General features: G+C 41.4%; 1 protein-coding gene across 2 annotated transcripts; it reads right to left on the reverse strand.

The window, feature by feature from the left end:
- Positions 1-9: 9 nt before the first annotated feature.
- LOC126381907 (uncharacterized protein CG7065-like) lies at positions 10-17619 on the reverse strand. 2 transcript variants are annotated; one of them, XM_050031472.1, is made up of 22 exons: positions 17441-17619; positions 16237-16450; positions 13302-13463; positions 12056-12173; positions 11123-11255; positions 10185-10338; positions 9427-9593; positions 8696-8805; positions 8325-8352; positions 8082-8133; positions 7066-7166; positions 6315-6441; positions 5555-5732; positions 4787-5261; positions 4576-4647; positions 4292-4450; positions 3711-4008; positions 3205-3399; positions 2787-2948; positions 2157-2320; positions 1623-1902; positions 10-1157 (listed from the first exon to the last, which is right to left on the reverse strand). In XM_050031472.1, exons 2-22 carry the CDS (start codon positions 16336-16338, stop codon positions 117-119), a joined length of 4278 nt encoding a protein of 1425 aa, XP_049887429.1. In that variant the 5' UTR covers positions 16339-16450; positions 17441-17619; the 3' UTR covers positions 10-116. The 2 variants fall into 2 exon arrangements, with proteins under 2 accessions (XP_049887429.1, XP_049887430.1); XM_050031473.1 differs by lacking the exon at positions 16237-16450.
- Positions 17620-18230: the final 611 nt, after the last annotated feature.

Raw genomic sequence — 18230 nt, forward strand, 5'->3', positions numbered from 1 at the left:
AAAACAGAATTTAAATCAAATTATGTAGTTTATTGAGTTCATCACAACTTGCATAAAGGTAATACATATGTAAAATATTATGTGATCACATCTATAAAATGCCACCGCGTGCGACGCTAGTAGAATCCCCGACCTCTTCCGCGCATCCCTCTACCTCTACCTCGATTACCAAACCGTTGATTACCTCCTTGATTACTAAACCGTTGGTTACCTCCTTGGTTCCCAAACTGTGGGTTATTTCCTTGGTTACCAAAAGGTTGGTTGCCTCCTTGATTACCAAACTGTTGGTTGTTTCCTTGGTTCCCAAACTGTTGGTTTCCAAACTGCTGATTGTTTCCTTGGTTACCAAAAGGTTGATTACCAAATGGTTGGTTTCCTCCTTGATTACCATATGGTTGGTTTCCTCCTTGATTACCAAATGGTTGGTTTCCTCCTTGATTACCAAATGGTTGGTTCAAAAGCGGTCTCGTATCATAATTGTCCTGCTTTGGCCCATTCTGGAAATTACCCCTTGGTCCTTGATTAAATGAGTCTTGACCAAACATAGGTCCTCTGTTATACGATCCCCTGTTATCCATAGGACCTCGATTGTCGACTGCATTACGCATTGTGTTGTCAATACATTCAATGTTATTTGTGGGACCACAGTTATTCATAGGACCTTGGTTATCCTGTTGCATCATATTATTCATCTGCATGTTATTATTCACCATTGTGTTGTCTCTTTCCCAAGGTGTAATGTTCCTGTTACCTCCAACATTCATTCGGTTATGTGACGGGCGCTGGTTCTGATTGAACGGCGTTTGTTGCTGCACGCCTTGCATGGGCTGGTTGCCTGTTACACCGGGAATCAGTGGTTTGAGCGTCTCTATAGGATTGACATCGCCAAAAGACCGCGGCTGGGTGTTACTCGTAACTACGTCTGCTTTAGGGACATCGGAAATGGGATTGGCAGACGTGGACTGTATTGAGGCCTGAACTAACGCTAGCAGATCAGTGGCCGCTGATATGCTGGGGATATCCATGTTCGGACTTGTGCTTGGAGTGTCTGGAACAATCGGCGGCGTCGACTTCGACTCCTCTAAAGACTTTTTTACTATTTCCATTTCTTGACGTATCTGATCTTCCTTCACCTTTTGCGTCGCAGACTTGAACACCTGAAATAAAAGTTAACAACACATTTAATTACTTAAATAATGAATATGTTTATCACTTAGATCGATCAGTACAGAAATTTACTACAAGAGATACTAAACAACGGTGCCCCACGTTGAAGTTATAAATACACCGCGTCAAAAAAATATTAATGTAAGAATTTATGGAAAGTAATAACGCGACAAGAAATATTTTTGGGTACCATGGGGTCATATTACGTAACAAATCTTTTAACAATGTATAACCTCACTGTGGGAGCACCATTAGAAGTAAATACCTACTGAATAATACCTGTTCATCTCACCTAAAGGACCTAGCTTTTTTCTGCGTCATCAATCACCCACACAGCCTGTGTTAATCAGGAAAAATAAAATTGATGCATGCGGTATAAGAAAAAGTGAACTGGTGTGCTAGCTTCAGTATGATTGATACAGTGAAGAAATAGAAAAGATATTGCAAAGACTTACATCTTCAACGGTGTAGTCATCATCGTCGCTTTCTATTACGACGGGTTTTTTGTCTTCAACTTTAGGTGGCTCTTCTTGGGTTTGGACAGTGCCCGCGGCGGCACTAACGTACTGCCGCAGTCGCTCGACACGCTCTGGCTCGCGAGCCTCGAGCTTCTTCAGATAAGCTATCAAACTATGCTGTTCTTCTGCCGATAACTCGTTAAAGTTCTTGAGCAACGTTTCTAGATCCGAATCGGAAAGGCCGTCCATCGCGTCCGGCACGTCTTCTTTGTCCACTCTGAAAATGTGTGAAAACGTCGATAGTGTACCTTGTTACAATTTTAAAGAAAAAGGGAAGAAAATTGTCACGCATTATTGCAAACTGTAACCATGTAACTCTTAGGTTTTTTAAGGCTATAAAGCTTCGATATTCCGAAAGCGTTGTATTTGATTCCCGAATAAATTCAAAAAGCGTTCAATTATATAAAACATGTAATATTTGTCGTTGAATTTAAGTGTTATCATAGAGAATTTATCGAAATATCTGCTTACTTCTTATCATTTTCGTCGTACGCTGACTGCAGCATCTGCAGCGCGGAAGCGGTCCCAGACAGGGCCGTCACGGGCGAGGGTCTTGAGAACTTGTCGGCCAGAGCACGCGCTTCCACCTTCTTCTTCACTTCTGCTTCCCGCTTCTTCGCTTCAGCCATACCCACCTGCAGATTGAAAGGTTACCTTTAATTATAGATATTACAGGTCTGTTTCGTAATTAATACAGGCATCAGATCTATTGAAGCTTGTATAAGTGTACGTATGAAGTGGTACGCATAGAACTATATAAACACTTCGCTAGTACGCAACTCTCTTGCCCTGTAATGTCGAGCGAAGTTAGACCTTCAGGCCTTGTAGGTTTGGTCATACATAAATAAATTATTGCCTGTTGCGCCTGTCTTTACTTTTGCTTGTTTCTGCACTGAGTCCTGTGTGCTCAATGAAGTATTTTGTTTTATTATAAATTCTTGTAAATAGTGTTCGTTGTGGAGGTATGGTTTCCAGGTTCAGAATAATTCATCATCATCATTAGCCACTACATTTTGATAGTTGATGGTAACAGTGGCTGGGTAGCTATCACGTTTTGTCAGAATAACTATACACTGTTTATGTATGTATGTAGTAACTTACAACAGCGTCGACGAGCTGCGCGAGCTCCTCGGAGGAGACGTCAGTCTTGCCCTGCGCGATGAGGGCTGCGGCCATCTGCTGCGCGATCTGCGCGCGGTCCACCTCGCCCACGCCCGCCACTGGCACCGCCACACGCGCCGGCTCACTCTTGCTCGCTGTTTTCTGGATAATAAAAGATATAATCTATGTACTTCTATTATGTCAATTTTAATGTACACAACTACACATGTGTGTATCTATCCTCTCCTAGTTAAAATCTATCTCTTTCCTGATCCCCTGGAAGAGATTCCTACTGGAAACAAGCTGAACCGTTTATCTGTTTTGTGTAATCTATTTGTCTTTATGTTGTTTTACGTGAGCAATAAATAAATAATGTATTATCAAAGGACGCCCCGGCACGAGTTGAAGGCGGCGCTACCTGCTTGCGCTTGGCGCGGTTGTCGGCCTCGTGCAGCGTGGCGGCGGCGCGCACCACGGCGCTGCGCAGCGCGGCGGCGGCGGCGTGCGGCACCAGCCCCGCCTGCATGGCGCCCTTCAGCTTCTCCTTGGCCGTCTCCATCAGCACCACCGCCGACTCGCGCTCCAACAGCTCCTCCGAGGAGTTCGCTTTGTCCTGCAATCGTGATAAGAGTTAGGGGTAGCTTCAACAAAATCGGAGATGCGCTGTTATACCAATCACCATGGAGTGAACGACAGTCTTCAGGCTCTTATACATATTATTCCTGCTCAAACACACTCCCGGAATTAAATTGTGTTAGGTTGGTATTGATGTCCAAAAAAATAATTTAAAGAATGGAAGAACTGCATAGTAACATGTTACCGGGGGCATCGCTGATGTTAGATAAAACTTAAAGCTTTCTACGAGATACGAGATAAGCAGAATAGAGGAGCATTTTAACATCGCATCGTATACTAGGTTCCTACCTTCTCCATCTTCAGGGCCTCAGTCAACAGATCGACGATCTTCGGGCCCAAGCTTCCCAAGTAGTCCTCCAAGGCGACGAGCAGCCGCAAGGTAGCGACGACGTTCTCCGCCGGGCCGAGGTCCTGCGGCTCCGTCCCCCGCGGCCCGTGGAAGTCCCGCGGCACGGCGCGCGGTCGTGATGCGCGGGACGACACCAGGCTTTCACTGCGCGATCGCGCCCGGGGCGGAGACTTGGCGTCCGGGAGCGAGCCCAACGAATCCATATCGTTTTCCGAGTTCCACGGTGATAGATTATCACTGCGAAGCCAATAAAGTTAATTTAATTAATCATTTGTTTTTTGAATTATTCTTCCTCGCATCAATAACGCAACGTGGGCAATGAGGCTAAAGAATTTTTCATTTTAAAATCCACAGAGATAACAATTGTAACTTCTTCGACCGCGAGCCTCTAGGCGCTTTACAATCCACTTGCCCATGCGTACGTGGCAATAGAGTTTAAATTCCAACAAACGTGTATGGAGACTTTGATAAGGATAGATGAAGCGAAAGTGGTACGAATTGTAGTTATAGTGGTTCTTACTTGTTGAGTTCATCGTCGGAAATCATGATTGTGTTGGAGGCAGGCCCGCGGTAGGGTTGCGGACTACGGTTGCGCGACAACTCGCCGCGCCGCGACAGAGGACTACGACTGCCGCGCGCAGAGTCCAGCGTGATGTATGTACGAGCGGGGCTGCGATTTCTATACCATAAACATAATGTTTATAAAACACCGACGGATCTTTCAAGCAAATTCTTTTGAAACAAGTGCCAACAGCAGAACTGTGAAAAAGCGTAGGAAAAAAGATTGTGCAACAAGGAACTCACCTCGGTATTGGACTACGGGATCGCGGACGCATCATATGTCGAGACGGAGAATGGCGCAGATGTTCCGGTGTCCTGCAAAATACATTTACATAACAATATATTTCCTAATTTGGGGGAGGCCTATGCCCAGCAGTGGGCGTCGTACGGCCGATGATGATGATATTTCCTAATAATATGTAAATTTTAACGCTGTTTTATGGCTATAACTGACCTGCGATCTCGACGGTATTCCGGTGACATACGTCTTCTTTCAGGCGATCTCCTCCGCTCTGGCGATCGTCTTCTTGGTTCCGGCGAACGTCGCCTAAGGTCGGGAGACCGTCTTCTTAGGTCAGGAGGAGTCCTTCGTCTAATATCTGGGGATCTTCTTCCATCAGGCAATCTCTTACGTTCCATAGAACGACGCCTTTCTATTGAGTGACGTCTCTCAGGGGATCGACGCCTGTCCGGGGAATGACGTCTCTCCGGTGACTTCCTCCGCGAATCCGGAGACTTCCTTCGCGACTCCGGAGACTTCCTCCGCGGTTCCGGAGGCCGCTGGGTCATGTCCGGTGGAGTCACACACAACTTGCGGTAGATTTCAGTTATGTTCACTCGCATCTCTTCGTCGTGCAGTTCTTTCATGCGTGTAGTCCAGAATACTATCCATTCGGGCTTGAAGTCGTGCTTAGAGGGATCTTTTCCCTCTGTAAAAAGCAGTTTTAGTTTAGAAAATGTCGCTACATCGAATTCAGATTTCATTCGGGAGAGGGTCTTTCGCCCTATTGTCTCCTATACTGACTCCAAAAAGATATAATTTATAGGTGTTTTCTCGTAGATGTAATAAAAAGCAAACCCTCAAAATGTAAAGTTTATCGAAGCAAATCGGTTATCAATAGTCAGTTATAATGTTGAACCCACTTTCTGATAACAAGCGAGAGCCAAACCTATTCTGGATAATATGAGTATTCATTTTGAAATGTACGGAATCTTCACTCACCAGCCTGTATCTCCTTATAGCGGCGGTTCCAGAACTTCTTCCACTCCTCAGGGTAGAGCGGGTGCTTCTCCGGGTTCTTCTCATGGTAGGCGAGCGTCTTCCGCGCGGAGTCCTCGGCGGCTTTGCGCTTCTCTTCCGCCAACTTCAACTTGTACTCGTAGTTGGGTGGTTTCTTTTCCTGAACACACGCAAATACTTAAACTCACGCCCGTAATATCTCACGGGGTGGGCAAAGCCACCAGTAATCAGTAGACAACTTATACAACTTTCTTATAGAAACATTTTTTCCAAAACATTCTAATTTAATCCGACTGTTGGGAAAACGCGCCTCCCCTTTCTCCTATCATACTTCGCAAACTTGTGCGTCTCTCCGGTCAATTACTTTGACTATAATAAATAAAAGAAACAAGGAACTGACGTAACTTGTAAGATTTTTATAGCCTCCAAAGGCCCAGAGGGAGATTTCCAGACACAATAGTTAAATTTTAAATGTCGAAAATTGTGTGCCTAACAACTATAGTGCAACAATCTTGCGTAATTAAATAAGCCCATTATTTTGCCTTACTTATAGCAATCTTTTACTATTGCTTGTTTTTATAAATAATGTTTTTCTCGTATTATTTCCATGTACTAGGCCGTTCAACTGTAGTAGAGAATATAAATAATAAATCATCATCAATCAGGACTCATATCTTTTCCACATGATTTGGGAATAATAAATAAGCTTTTGATTAATATACTGAATTACTTTATTCTGTACCTTATCGGCAGCTTGCTTGTTCTTCTCCGGCGCGTTTCTGATGGCGTACCGCGAGCGGACCGGGCTGTTGCCGCGCCTTTTATCGTGATACGGGTCATATCGCTGGTGACGGTTGTTGTATCTATCCCTGCACAGTTATTGTATTCTTAAATTCAAATTCAAAAATATCTTTATTCAACAGTAACATAGGTACACTTTGAATCGTATTTTTTTACATAACGAACCTCTCATCGGCCTAAAACTACTGCAGCTTCTCGCAACAAAACCACCCAAACAACCTGTATAGCCGAGGAATTGCAATACTTTATTGCAACGCCCTGCTATTTTGATTCGCCGAATTGTGATTTGTGTGAAGGGAGATGGTACATCTGTTGACGGAATGTGTTAGGAACAAAAAAGAGCGAGTCACTGATGACTGCAGTAAGAATTTATTTTCTAGATGTGGGAACAGTACAGGCATTTTTTCAGAACCCACATCAGACGCGACAAGAAGGCTCTATATTTTTCTAGGGTTAAGTAGATTAAGCCACGATAGAATTGACATATTCTTCTAGAATAAAAATACTAAAATGAAGGTAAAAAAAACTTGCTATGGCACTAGTCTGATGAAATAGTGTTAAATATGGAGTCAACGTTGGCAATATGACTTTATGGGTGTACCCTTTTATATTTATGTTATGTGTACATGTGCCTGTTGTGCAGTAAAATGTTAGTGTATTGTAATGATGTGACGTAGGCTCGTGTATCAGACCTGTGCACGCGGTTGTCTCGCTCGTGCGGGCGGCGCGGCGGCTCGTCGCTGATGTCCGACAGCACGTCCGCTGAGGGCGCGCGCTGCGGCGGCCCGGGACGCTGCCAACATGCCATTTATAATTAATACTTACATACAGAGTCAGGAACGAGGAGCTCGGTGGCGCAGCGGTAAACGCGCTCGGTCTGCGATTGTTGAAGTTATGCAACTTTCGCAAAGGCCGGTCATAGGATGGGTGACCACAAAAAAAGTTTTCATCTCGAGCTCCTCCGTGCTTCGGAAGGCACGTTGAGCCGTTGGTCCGGGCTGCATTAGCAGTCGTTAATAACCATCAATCCGCACTGGGCCCGCGTGATGGTTTAAGGCCCGATCTCCCTATCCATCCATAGGGAAGGCCCGTGCCCCAGCAGTGGGGACGTTAATGGGCTGATGATGATGACATACAGAATCTTATCTTATTTAGCCTATACGATCCCACTGCTTATACCCACTTACTTGTCCCACTGCTGGGCACAGGCCTCCCCTCAATCAACCGGAGGGGGTATGCAGCATACTACACCACGCTGTTCCTCTGCGGGTTGCGGGAGGCATTTGGGCTAGGAGCCCAGGACCAACGGCTTAACGTGCCTTCCGAAAAACGGAATAATCTTCATATTCTATATATATTAGTGAAAGTTGATATACACGAGTTTTTCTACATTCCACTCTTCATTATTTTAATACCAGACAACGATATACTGCTACTATATACTAATAAGCTTACACCTAAGTTTCAAAGATACAAGTAACACATCCACAAGTTTTGCTTATAAATCAAAAGCTCTTTCTATGTCTTTATGTAAAAACCCGAACAATGAATCCTAAGGTATAAACGGGTACGTGCGGAGCGAAGAATTAAATCAGTGATCTCTTCTTCTCCTCGTGGAAGAACGAAGTCAAGAGCAAACCCATCTTAATTAAAAAAATGTGATTAGAGTGGCGGCGCATTTTTGTACGCTATGTATGCGAAAACTTACCGGTCTAGAAGGGGCGGCGACTACCGGCGGCGAGGGATCCTTGAGACTCCTACTGTGAATTGAAAAAAGGTCGGTTTATTTAACTGGCACATCCGACAAAGTCTGAGTATATTACTAATAGTATATTAATACATTAGATTCGTTAAAAAGGTCCTAGCAGTTGTAATAATGTAGTTCCGATTAATTATAAACACTTAAATTAATGCCAGTCCTGTATCAAATTGTATGAATATTAACAATTACCTTGGAGGCTTTTCCTCAACATCGTCACCTGTGAACAAACATTATTTTTGTTTTAATCTCTATAACAGTAACAATGAGACATGATAAGCCAACTAATAATTTACTTTATTTCTCCAGCAACCCGCGAAAATTCGACAGATATATTGTGTCATTTTTAACACGATAGACTAAATGGGCGATAGGCTTATCGCTTGTTACCATAAGGTTCATCATATCCATCATAGAACTTCCTATCAATGGTGGCTGTTGTCTTTGATTACTTGTGGCCTTGCTCGACCCATTAGGGAAAACGGGCGAGAGTTTATGTATAAATAAGTAAGTAAGTAAAGTAAGTAAAATCTTCATTTCCTCTACAAGAATGGGAAACTCACCAGACTTATGTAGAGCAGTGATCAGCTCGACGTCCACCACTTCTTCGAAGGTCGGCCCCATCTGCTCGTTGTAGTGCGTGCCCTTGAATATCCACTGGTGAATACGCTCCCTGCATGAATCGAAGGGAAAAGTGTCAGTACTTTAGCGTTGGGTTCACGATCAATTGACATATAAGTGCCGTAGATAAGGCGCGTCATATAAAAAAACAGCGAACATTTGACGCTAACTTAGCTATACATTAATACGCAGCGGTATACATATAGATTCAATAAAATCGTCAAAATTTAGGTAGATACGGTCGCCACGCCATTTAGCATCTACAGCGTGGTGATTCGTAACGCGGTCGGGTTATACAAATCCACATGTTGCCACTTCGTCGCCTAAACGCGTACTACGGAATGTCAGAGCATGCATCGCTATTTCTGCTCTAACTCTTCATCCCACTTTTTGACTCACTTCACTCACTTTTTGAGCGTTGATATTCAATCTACGGTACTTATACAGGGTATTAGTGACACCGTAACGAAAACTTCGAGGGATGATTCAGACCATGATTCTGAATTGATACCAACAGGAATTATTCATCGCAGAAGTATGGAACTGTGAAAATAATTTTCAAAGAACATATTCCACTTGATATCAGCTCAGAATCATGGTCTTAATTATACCTCAAAGTTCGTTATGGTGTCACTAACATTCTGTATATCAATGTAATAAATGCAAGACTAACTTGTCCCTCTCATATTCCTCCTTGTCGATGTTGGCGGGCTTCATGCGTCCGTACTTGTCCTCGATGCGCTGCGCGAGTCTATTCATCACGGTGTTGACTCCCTCGCGGTAATTCGCCTGCCCACGGAACGGGGCCAGCAGGTTACAGGCTTTCGGGAAGTGACGCATCTGAGGGAGATTAGGATCGTTATGATCACAAGACGGACAAACGGTTCAGCTTGTTTGTAGTTGAAATCTCTTCCAGCAGACCGGGAAAGATATAAACTTATATTAGAAGAGGGCAGATAGGCATGTGCGTGATCATTTTTAGAGGAGAGAACTATATACAGGTAGAACTCCCACCTTCCGGAGTACATCTGTGCCTGTTACCGGCAGCCTAGAACTTCTTGGCATGGAGTTAAGGTCTAACCTTAACATCGGCACCTCTATTGAGTCGAAAGCTCAAACTGCGGCCAAAAAGCTGGGCGCCTCAACAAGGTTAAGCGTTACTTCACACCTGGATAGCTTCTAACACTGTATAATGCTCAAGTCCGATAATGTATGGAGTATTGCAGCCATTTATGGGAAGGCTCAGCTAAATAGCGAGCTCCATCTTAGGCCTCGTCAATGCCTTCGAGCAAGTCTGGGGCCAAGAGCAAACCCATCAAAGGTAAAAAAAGAAGGAAAGGGGTGAAGTAAGTTGTTAACATACGTTCAAAATATTAGCACGAAGAAGAAAATGATTATTACAAACAAACAATGAAAAATAATCCAACTGACCAGATAGTTGTACCGATGCCAGAAGCAGGTGAGGTGGTTGACGATGGTGCGCGGGTGGCCCTGCTTCGAGCACAGCACGCAGATGTACGAGGGCTCGTAGTGCGCCTGCTCCGGCGGGTGCTCCAGCAGGTACTCCAGGCCCAGCAGCGGAGCCCTAAGGAGTTAAAGTTGTGAATTACACAAGGCGAAAAAGCTTCCACCACGCATGTCTCACGTGATACATTCATACATAAGACGTCGCCTATTTGTTGGGGTAAGCAGAGACCATGGAATACTTGTCATCTCTTTAAAGTTGTCTGAAAGAGCTTTTATGCTGAACTGGGAGCGTTGTTGTCTTGGATTACTTGTGGCTCGCCCACCCCATTACGGGCGTTAATTTATATGAAACGGGGCTGGAAAATGCTTCACAAACAGAAGGTGCCTGTTCAAACCTCGGTACCTGACTTGGATCTTCTATTCGTGTTCTATCGTGTGTCAGGGTTATAATTGAGCTGCCAAAGGCCCCTGGCGTGACTCATGTATTGTAACGACTACGTACTTACATCAGTAAGTAGTAACCGGGACCAACGGCTTAACGTGCCTTCCGAAGCACGGATTACCTTACTTCTGGACAATCGGGTGATCGGCCTGCTATGTCCCAGCTAAACTAACTAGGGATCACAAAGTGATTTGTCCCCACCGGGATTCGAACTCGGGACCGCCGGATCGTGAGCAGAACGCTCTCGATGAGTTATTATTGATTTATCATAAGCGCAGTTTTCACTAACGGCTCGACTATTATAGACGGCGATACGGCTCATCACATCTATCACATTGGTCTAAAAGAAAGCTAGTTGAGGTGTGGGTACTTAGTTCATGTTACGATGGAGGTGTACGTCAATGGTAAGAACTACGTGAGCGTATGTTATGTTTATTAAAGAAGACCTGGGAGTACATACTTGATCTGGTCAATACTGTTCTGGATGTGGCACCGCACGTTGCGGTACCTGCTGAAGATGGCGTCCAGGTCATTGGGGTCCTTGTTGTGTAGGTCTACCTCGGCGGCCATCTTTTGGAGGACTTTCTCCGTCGCTAAGGTATACATCAAAAAAGTTTATTGATACAAATTCACCAATTACCTTCACCGTGCCTATTCGCTATAAGAAGCTGGCGTGATTGGAGCATTTTCTAGGTAAGGTTATAATCCGTTTCTGGTCGTATCGCCTTTCGCCAATAAGGCCAGTAAAAATACATCACAGACTTTTGATGATCATTGAAAATATGTAAAGAGATATTACTTATGCAGGCCAATAACTCCAGTGCTATTGAAAATTTTCTGCCAATTTAAATGAACAATAAGACGTGTTATACTTATGTTTCTTATGTAGCCTGCTCTGACCCACTGTCTGGCAAGAGTCTGCCTTTAATGCTTCCACGAATCTACCAGGTGATTTTTCGGGCAATCAGTGCTCAGTAAATTGCTTGTATTTATTTATTAGTCATGCAATCGGCGTGATGGTGTATGCTACATACCACCTCCCATTGATTGCAAGGAGACTTATGCCCAGTGGTGGGTTATCATAATTATGCTGTTTGTGCGTTACAGGTTGAGTCCTTCGCTACATTACTTTTGAAGACTTTAGATGGTATAAGTGCAGCCGCAGTTTGTCTGTTTGTATTCTCTTTATTGCTTTAAAATACAAAGGAAATTTACATATAATTTATCGCAGTATTTCAGAAATCGATTTTTTTACCTAAATAAGCTTTACCCCTGTTTGCCACTACCTGAAAACCTAGAGAACCTTTCAATTTACGTATTTAAAAAAAAATGAAAAAATGCTTTATTTACCTTATTTATTTTTGTTGATTATAACTTAATATGATAAACTTACGTTTCGAAGGGGTATTGCCCTTCTCGCTCATGACGTAGGGATGCTCGTCGAAGATACTGCGCGGCCAGACGCTGCGCATCGACAGCTTGTTCTTGTGCTTCTTGCCCGATATATGCGTCTACAAACATTACCAATATCATTAATTTACATACTTACGTTTATTTGCTAAAACATGGTCATACAACACGGGTTGTTAACCGATATATTAAGTTCAGCATGCTCTGTCTAGCAAAAAAATATTTGCAATAGTACAACACCCCTACCCCACTTTGTATATGTCGTTGTGCAATAAAGTATTATTGATTGATTGAACACCCCTTTAGCTGTTGGTCAAGGGTACTATTTAATGAGTAAGTAGTCGTTACACCAGGCATGGAGGAGTTTCTGGCAATAATAACTGTGCAGACGGCAAGATTGATGGTGTAGTTCAACGACAATACAACCCCTACGATTACGATGAGACGATAGAATAGAATAGAAATAGTTTATTATAAAAGGGCACCACACACAAAAAAAGACAACATCATATAAAATTTCCACTAAAACAATTACAAAAAAGCAAGACGGGTGTTTATCGAAATTATCATAAGGTGGTGGTGGACGTCCTGAGATAAAAGGGCCTCACCCGGCACAAGTCGCGGCGTGAACCACGATAATGCTTCATATTCTCTAGTAAATCGCAGGAATATAAGTGAACTAGCTTTTCACCCGCGACTTGTCCTCATGGACTTCGGTTATTGCGACAAATACACCTTGTCCGTCTCTGTAAAGTACCTTGTCTATTCCTGAGTTTTGATCTATAGCATTTTTCAGCTAAATTGGTTCAACAGTTTAGGCGTAAAAAGGTAACAAACAAACGGATAGATTCTTTCGCAATTATAGCATTCGTTTGGATACATTATTAAACCACCGCAGCCGCTTATCACACTGCGCTGCTTAACGAGTGCGTGTGAGTGCGAGCGACACACAGTCAGCGCGCTCTCCCCCTTCCTTCTTAGCGCTTAGGCTTACGGTTTTTTTTAGACTAAAGTAAGACCCAGAGTCGCCTGATACGAATTGTTGCGGGCTGAATGTTACCGTTGTAGGTATACCTAGTCTTCATCAGCCCATTACGTCCCCACTGCTGGGGCACGGGCCTTCCCTATGGATGGATAGGGAGATCGGGCCTTAAACTATCACGCGGGCCCAGTGCGGATTGATGGTTATTTAATGTATACCTAGTATTAATCTTTATTCTATGGTATACCTGCAATGTGGACTCGCCGCTGCAGACGGCCGCGCAGGGGTAGCACAGGTAGATCCACTTGCCGGACACATCGCGGCCGCGGCGCTCCACCATGAGCCGCACGTCGCCATCTTCCACCTTCACCTTCAAACTGTTCAGATGAGTCTGGAACTCCTGTTCCGCCTGCCAAAACACACAAGTCTTACAAACTGTTCAAATAAGTCTCACCAAATGCCGACGACAAAACATCGGCAGCGAAATTCGCCAGAAACCGAAACGAATATCATACGCGCATACCAAACCCTAAAACGAAGCCGCAACAACGTGGGTAGCTTTAAAAAATAAAACAGTTCAGTCAGTCAAGTTTTTATTTATTTATTTTTATAAATGTCTTTCTTTCAAGTATACTCACCAGCCGCCGCTGTACGGAGTAGGTAAACGTGCAACTGCACACAAACTATGTGCAGCGTAAAGTAAACACAAAACGCGAACGCTTTTACATTTTTGGTATATTTTTGTTTAATTTGTTTGAATGTTTTGGATGTTTGAATCTCATCAGGAATCGAAGGTAGTGATAGAATTGAATAAACATTACACGCTCTTAAGAAACATCGGCTTTCATGCACAACTGGTAAACTATGCCTGACGGAAACAAGATACCGCATTCGCAAACGCTTCCATAGTGGTTTCCATTAATGATTAAATACAGGGCATCCACAGTTACTTTGCATCACGTAAAAGCTCGGGAACGCAGAAAAGGTAAGCATAAGAGCTTGTGTCGCCCGTGGATTAATACATACATACGGCGTGAAGGATAGAAGGATGTGTATTAGAAAAACGTTCAATTTAATAAGTCATCTTATTACATACAAACGCTTAGGTAAAGAAAACACCTGATATACCATGGACATGTACAATCAAGAGCACAAGTTCAGTCACTTATTTGTAAACAGTGGTGATATTATGAACCATTAGTTATCATAATTATAAAATGTATGTTTTTGTGTTTGTGGTCTATTAAAGAAACGACATTTAACCAGAAGATCTTAAGTGCAACCAGTTAATTTATCACTTTGCAAGAAACTGATTGGACTTTTGCAGCTTACCATACCTAATTGACACAGTAATTCGCTTGATAGGTATTCGAAGGCGTTATAGGGTTGACAGAACGCGTGACTTACGTTGTAAGGTCACCAGGGTTACAATTACAATCTCCAAACCACTGTATTCAAATTTATTTTGTTATTCATACTCGTATTTGGATGATATCATAAATAAATTTATATCACATACCTACTTAACAGTGAAGGTAAACATCGCGAGGAAACCCACATACCTATGTTTTAGGAGGTAAGTGATCTAACCTGTCAAATCAGACCTATCAAATCTTCAGGTTAAGTTAGCGGACCCGTAACAACGGGACAGCGCTAGAGAAATGATGATGATTAATACATTAACTAAATTTATTTCCTCCAATATCTTGATTATTTTAATTTAATTATAAATTTAATTGGTTTCGTATTATAAGCACTAGGTGCTATGCTACGCATGATTAGGCGTAAAATGCGAAATATAATCAGGTACGTGAGAATTGTAGATATATATATAGATAGATAGATATAGATAGCAGAATGAGATTAAAACTTGAGGATTAAGCCTAAAGGTCAAAGGTGCTCCCTCACTGCAGAGCATTAGACTGTAATGAAACATTACAGATCCTCAGAGTATTACATTAGTGACTGAGAAAACTCGCTACTAAGCAGCTAAACAGAATTGTTACGTAATTCTCAAAAACGAATCATAATTTTACATTACAAACGAATGTTCCAGGCGAAAAACGAAACGACAAAGTAGACTTAAGTAGGAGCACCTTAAATTTACTTTTTATTTACGTGTGATGAAAGACTAATAGCTCTTGAGCGAGTGTTAAACAAGTTCTGCTGTAAAATACAGAGTTTGACCACTACAAGTAAATACAAATGAAAAGAATCCCGTTTGCTCCAGAATGCTTTTTTTGAATATTCAACGTATTTTTAATATTATTTCTTTTTATTCTCCTGCATGAATGCATTAAACCGCAATGTTTTATAGCATTTGTTACTTCCGTTTCAACTGATTAAAGGCGGTCATGTGCGAGTCGAACGCATTTCAAATGTACCATGTTTCATAGACACATTTTTTAATATTTTACCTTTATTACTAGACCGACATATGACCACGCAAAAAAATTACCTTTACTTACTAGGAAGGATACACTACACCAAAAAAGTACAATAAGAAATCATAAAACACAGCAAAATATTTCTTAATGCAGATATTTTACTAAAAGCCATGTCCTGCCTGTTCTCTACCTCTTCAAGATGATGAGTTTTTAAACCTACTTTTATTTTTTTTATAAAGCTTTTTTGAAATAAATAATGCACTAAATGTTGTTAACTTTGTTTGCCATTCACTATTGATATTTTCATTTCACCAATATCTTTTTACACATGTTTGGGGTTTTAATTTTAAGTATGTAATTTTGTTATTGATGGTCAGCCATTCTTTAGAAAATAGCCCCTTAGGAAGTATCCATTCACACTTTTATAATCTCACTATTATTTCATCCATCACATTCATTTTAAAATCATAATAAAAGTGTATGCCACCTAATAACCAAATAAAAAAACTGTAATACAGCAAAGTAATATTTAAATAGTTGGTGATAAATTTGTAAAGGATTTATTGGAAATCAAAAGGTGAAAACTCAAACTTGGTAGTTTTATAAAAAGCACACCAAGGTCAGTAGTCCCAAAACCAAAAATGTGTCCATTCTATAATAGAAAAGAGACATTTGTTTTAATATTATTATGAAAGATGTATTTTTATTGTCATATATTTCACTAATAATCTGTTGGTATACTTTTAATGTAATTACTTAAATATGTAGTTTAAAAAGTATTATCTTTGTATTTACCTTGGTGCAAGATTGGGTGTCTTCTAGATTTAGCTTCATGGGTTTTTCAGTGACCGAGTCTTGGTAGCCCTCTGCCCCCGGAGGGCAGTCGGGGAGATCCATCTTGATACACTACACTTGATAGTTTATGACCGAATGCGGTCATAAACTATATGTCACAAATGTAAAGCCACTGAGCCACAAACTGCAGTCTTCTGTCTTGAATCTCCCACAACTGGAAAACAAATTCGTACTGCATCAGAATATTTTCCAACCAGACCCACCATCTCTTAAATATCACATTAAAAACAAATAGATACTTACAGTGAGTATATTGTATACTTACTCATAGAGGTCACTCCCATTCACGGTCTGGGCTAGTGCAATTACACATTCTAACTTTTTTTTACCTTTAGAGACCTGGACTGCAAGTGAAACTTTTTAAATTTCATGCCAGATTATACTGATTTGTTAAATTCCGCAGTTTAAGTTTAACAACAGACCAGCACTGAATGTTCCAGAAATAAGCAGGTAACTAATATTGAAATATAGCGTACATAACTTGTATGTCCTATAGGTATTTGTTCAATAGAACTGTTTTCAAGTATCATATTTTTCAAGTAAATATTTTCGTCCTCTCTTGTTTTTGTAATGTTCCAAACATACATACCTATATTCGAGTACTTAATAAAGTAATGCTCATATTTTCCAATAACAAATTATCACCAATCCTGGATTATGCATGGTAAGATGTAATAATTATTACCAAATGTTTATAGGTTACCTATTTATAGGAATTAATGCTTCAAAGAGCAGGAATTAACTTACCCGATAAGATACCAGTCTACAGGTCCAAACACTCAAAATAAAACTACTATAAAAATTGATGTAGGAAACATTGATGTGAAATTTTCAAGTCTTGTGTTTAGATAAATAAAGGGATAATTAACATCGTCAGAGGATCCAGTGATTTTGTAACCTACTACATATAGTAATCTACAGATAGTGACTAGACGCAAGTAATATTTGGACCCTCAGTCATTCTCTATCGCTTACAGAAGTGCAAATACTAGAAACCTAACCTCAACGAAACCGCTTTATCTTTTTGCGTACATAGTGCTGGTAGTTTGCTTACTACTCATCAGATACTTCATTGCCACCACCCATATCCAGAGAGGTTTTTGAAATAATATAACAAAATAACGTAACCAAAGAAAATACTGACCTGAAAAGTATATTCCGAAGAAACGATGATAGTAAAAACGATTTCCCTATTTAAAAAAACCAACGTGAAAAAACGATCTGTTAGTTCCAATGGAAATTATACGCAGCAAACACTACTACAATATTCTACAAATTACTAAACTTGCTAAAGACGCCACCGAACAGAGCAAATTATCTTCCATTTTTATAAGTCGACTAAATTAAAACATACACCAAGAAATTGTCCACATGTATCGCCATTGCGAAAAAGTAGAAAAATAGATGTATTCTTTATGAAGTTAAAAAGAGAGAAGCAATCTCTATGGCAAGTGGTTTGGGCTTTTTAATTTAGTCGTATTAAATTATTGAATACGTCAATGAAGCCCGTTTGAATTTTTACTATTTTGCCATCATTTGAAACATAGGTAAGAGAAAGCGCTATACAAATGTCTGTATCTGCTGTCCTGTTTAGAAAATTGGCAATGATCCCTCCACATCATAGCCCCCACATAAAAGGCACAGAGCATAACGCGTACAGCGTTGGTACAGCGTTAGCGCCTTAAAAAAACCAATGGTTCCATGTTTGCCTTGTTGTAAATAAAAGATGGTTTTATTTACATTTGATTACGTTATATTACTTTAGTACCTATTCTACTTTGCTCCTTTAATACTGTTGTAGTTGTAATCCGAGTTAGGGCCCCGATACGACCCGGCCGGCGTGGTGGACGATTTCCCTCAATCAGCGCTTATTGCTATCGACCCGGAAGGGTCGATTAATTCTGTCAAATATTTTTGACGCCCTGAGCCGAGGT

Source organism: Pectinophora gossypiella, chromosome 3, assembly GCF_024362695.1.
Source record: "Pectinophora gossypiella chromosome 3, ilPecGoss1.1, whole genome shotgun sequence".
Taxonomy (NCBI): Eukaryota; Metazoa; Arthropoda; class Insecta; order Lepidoptera; family Gelechiidae; genus Pectinophora; species Pectinophora gossypiella.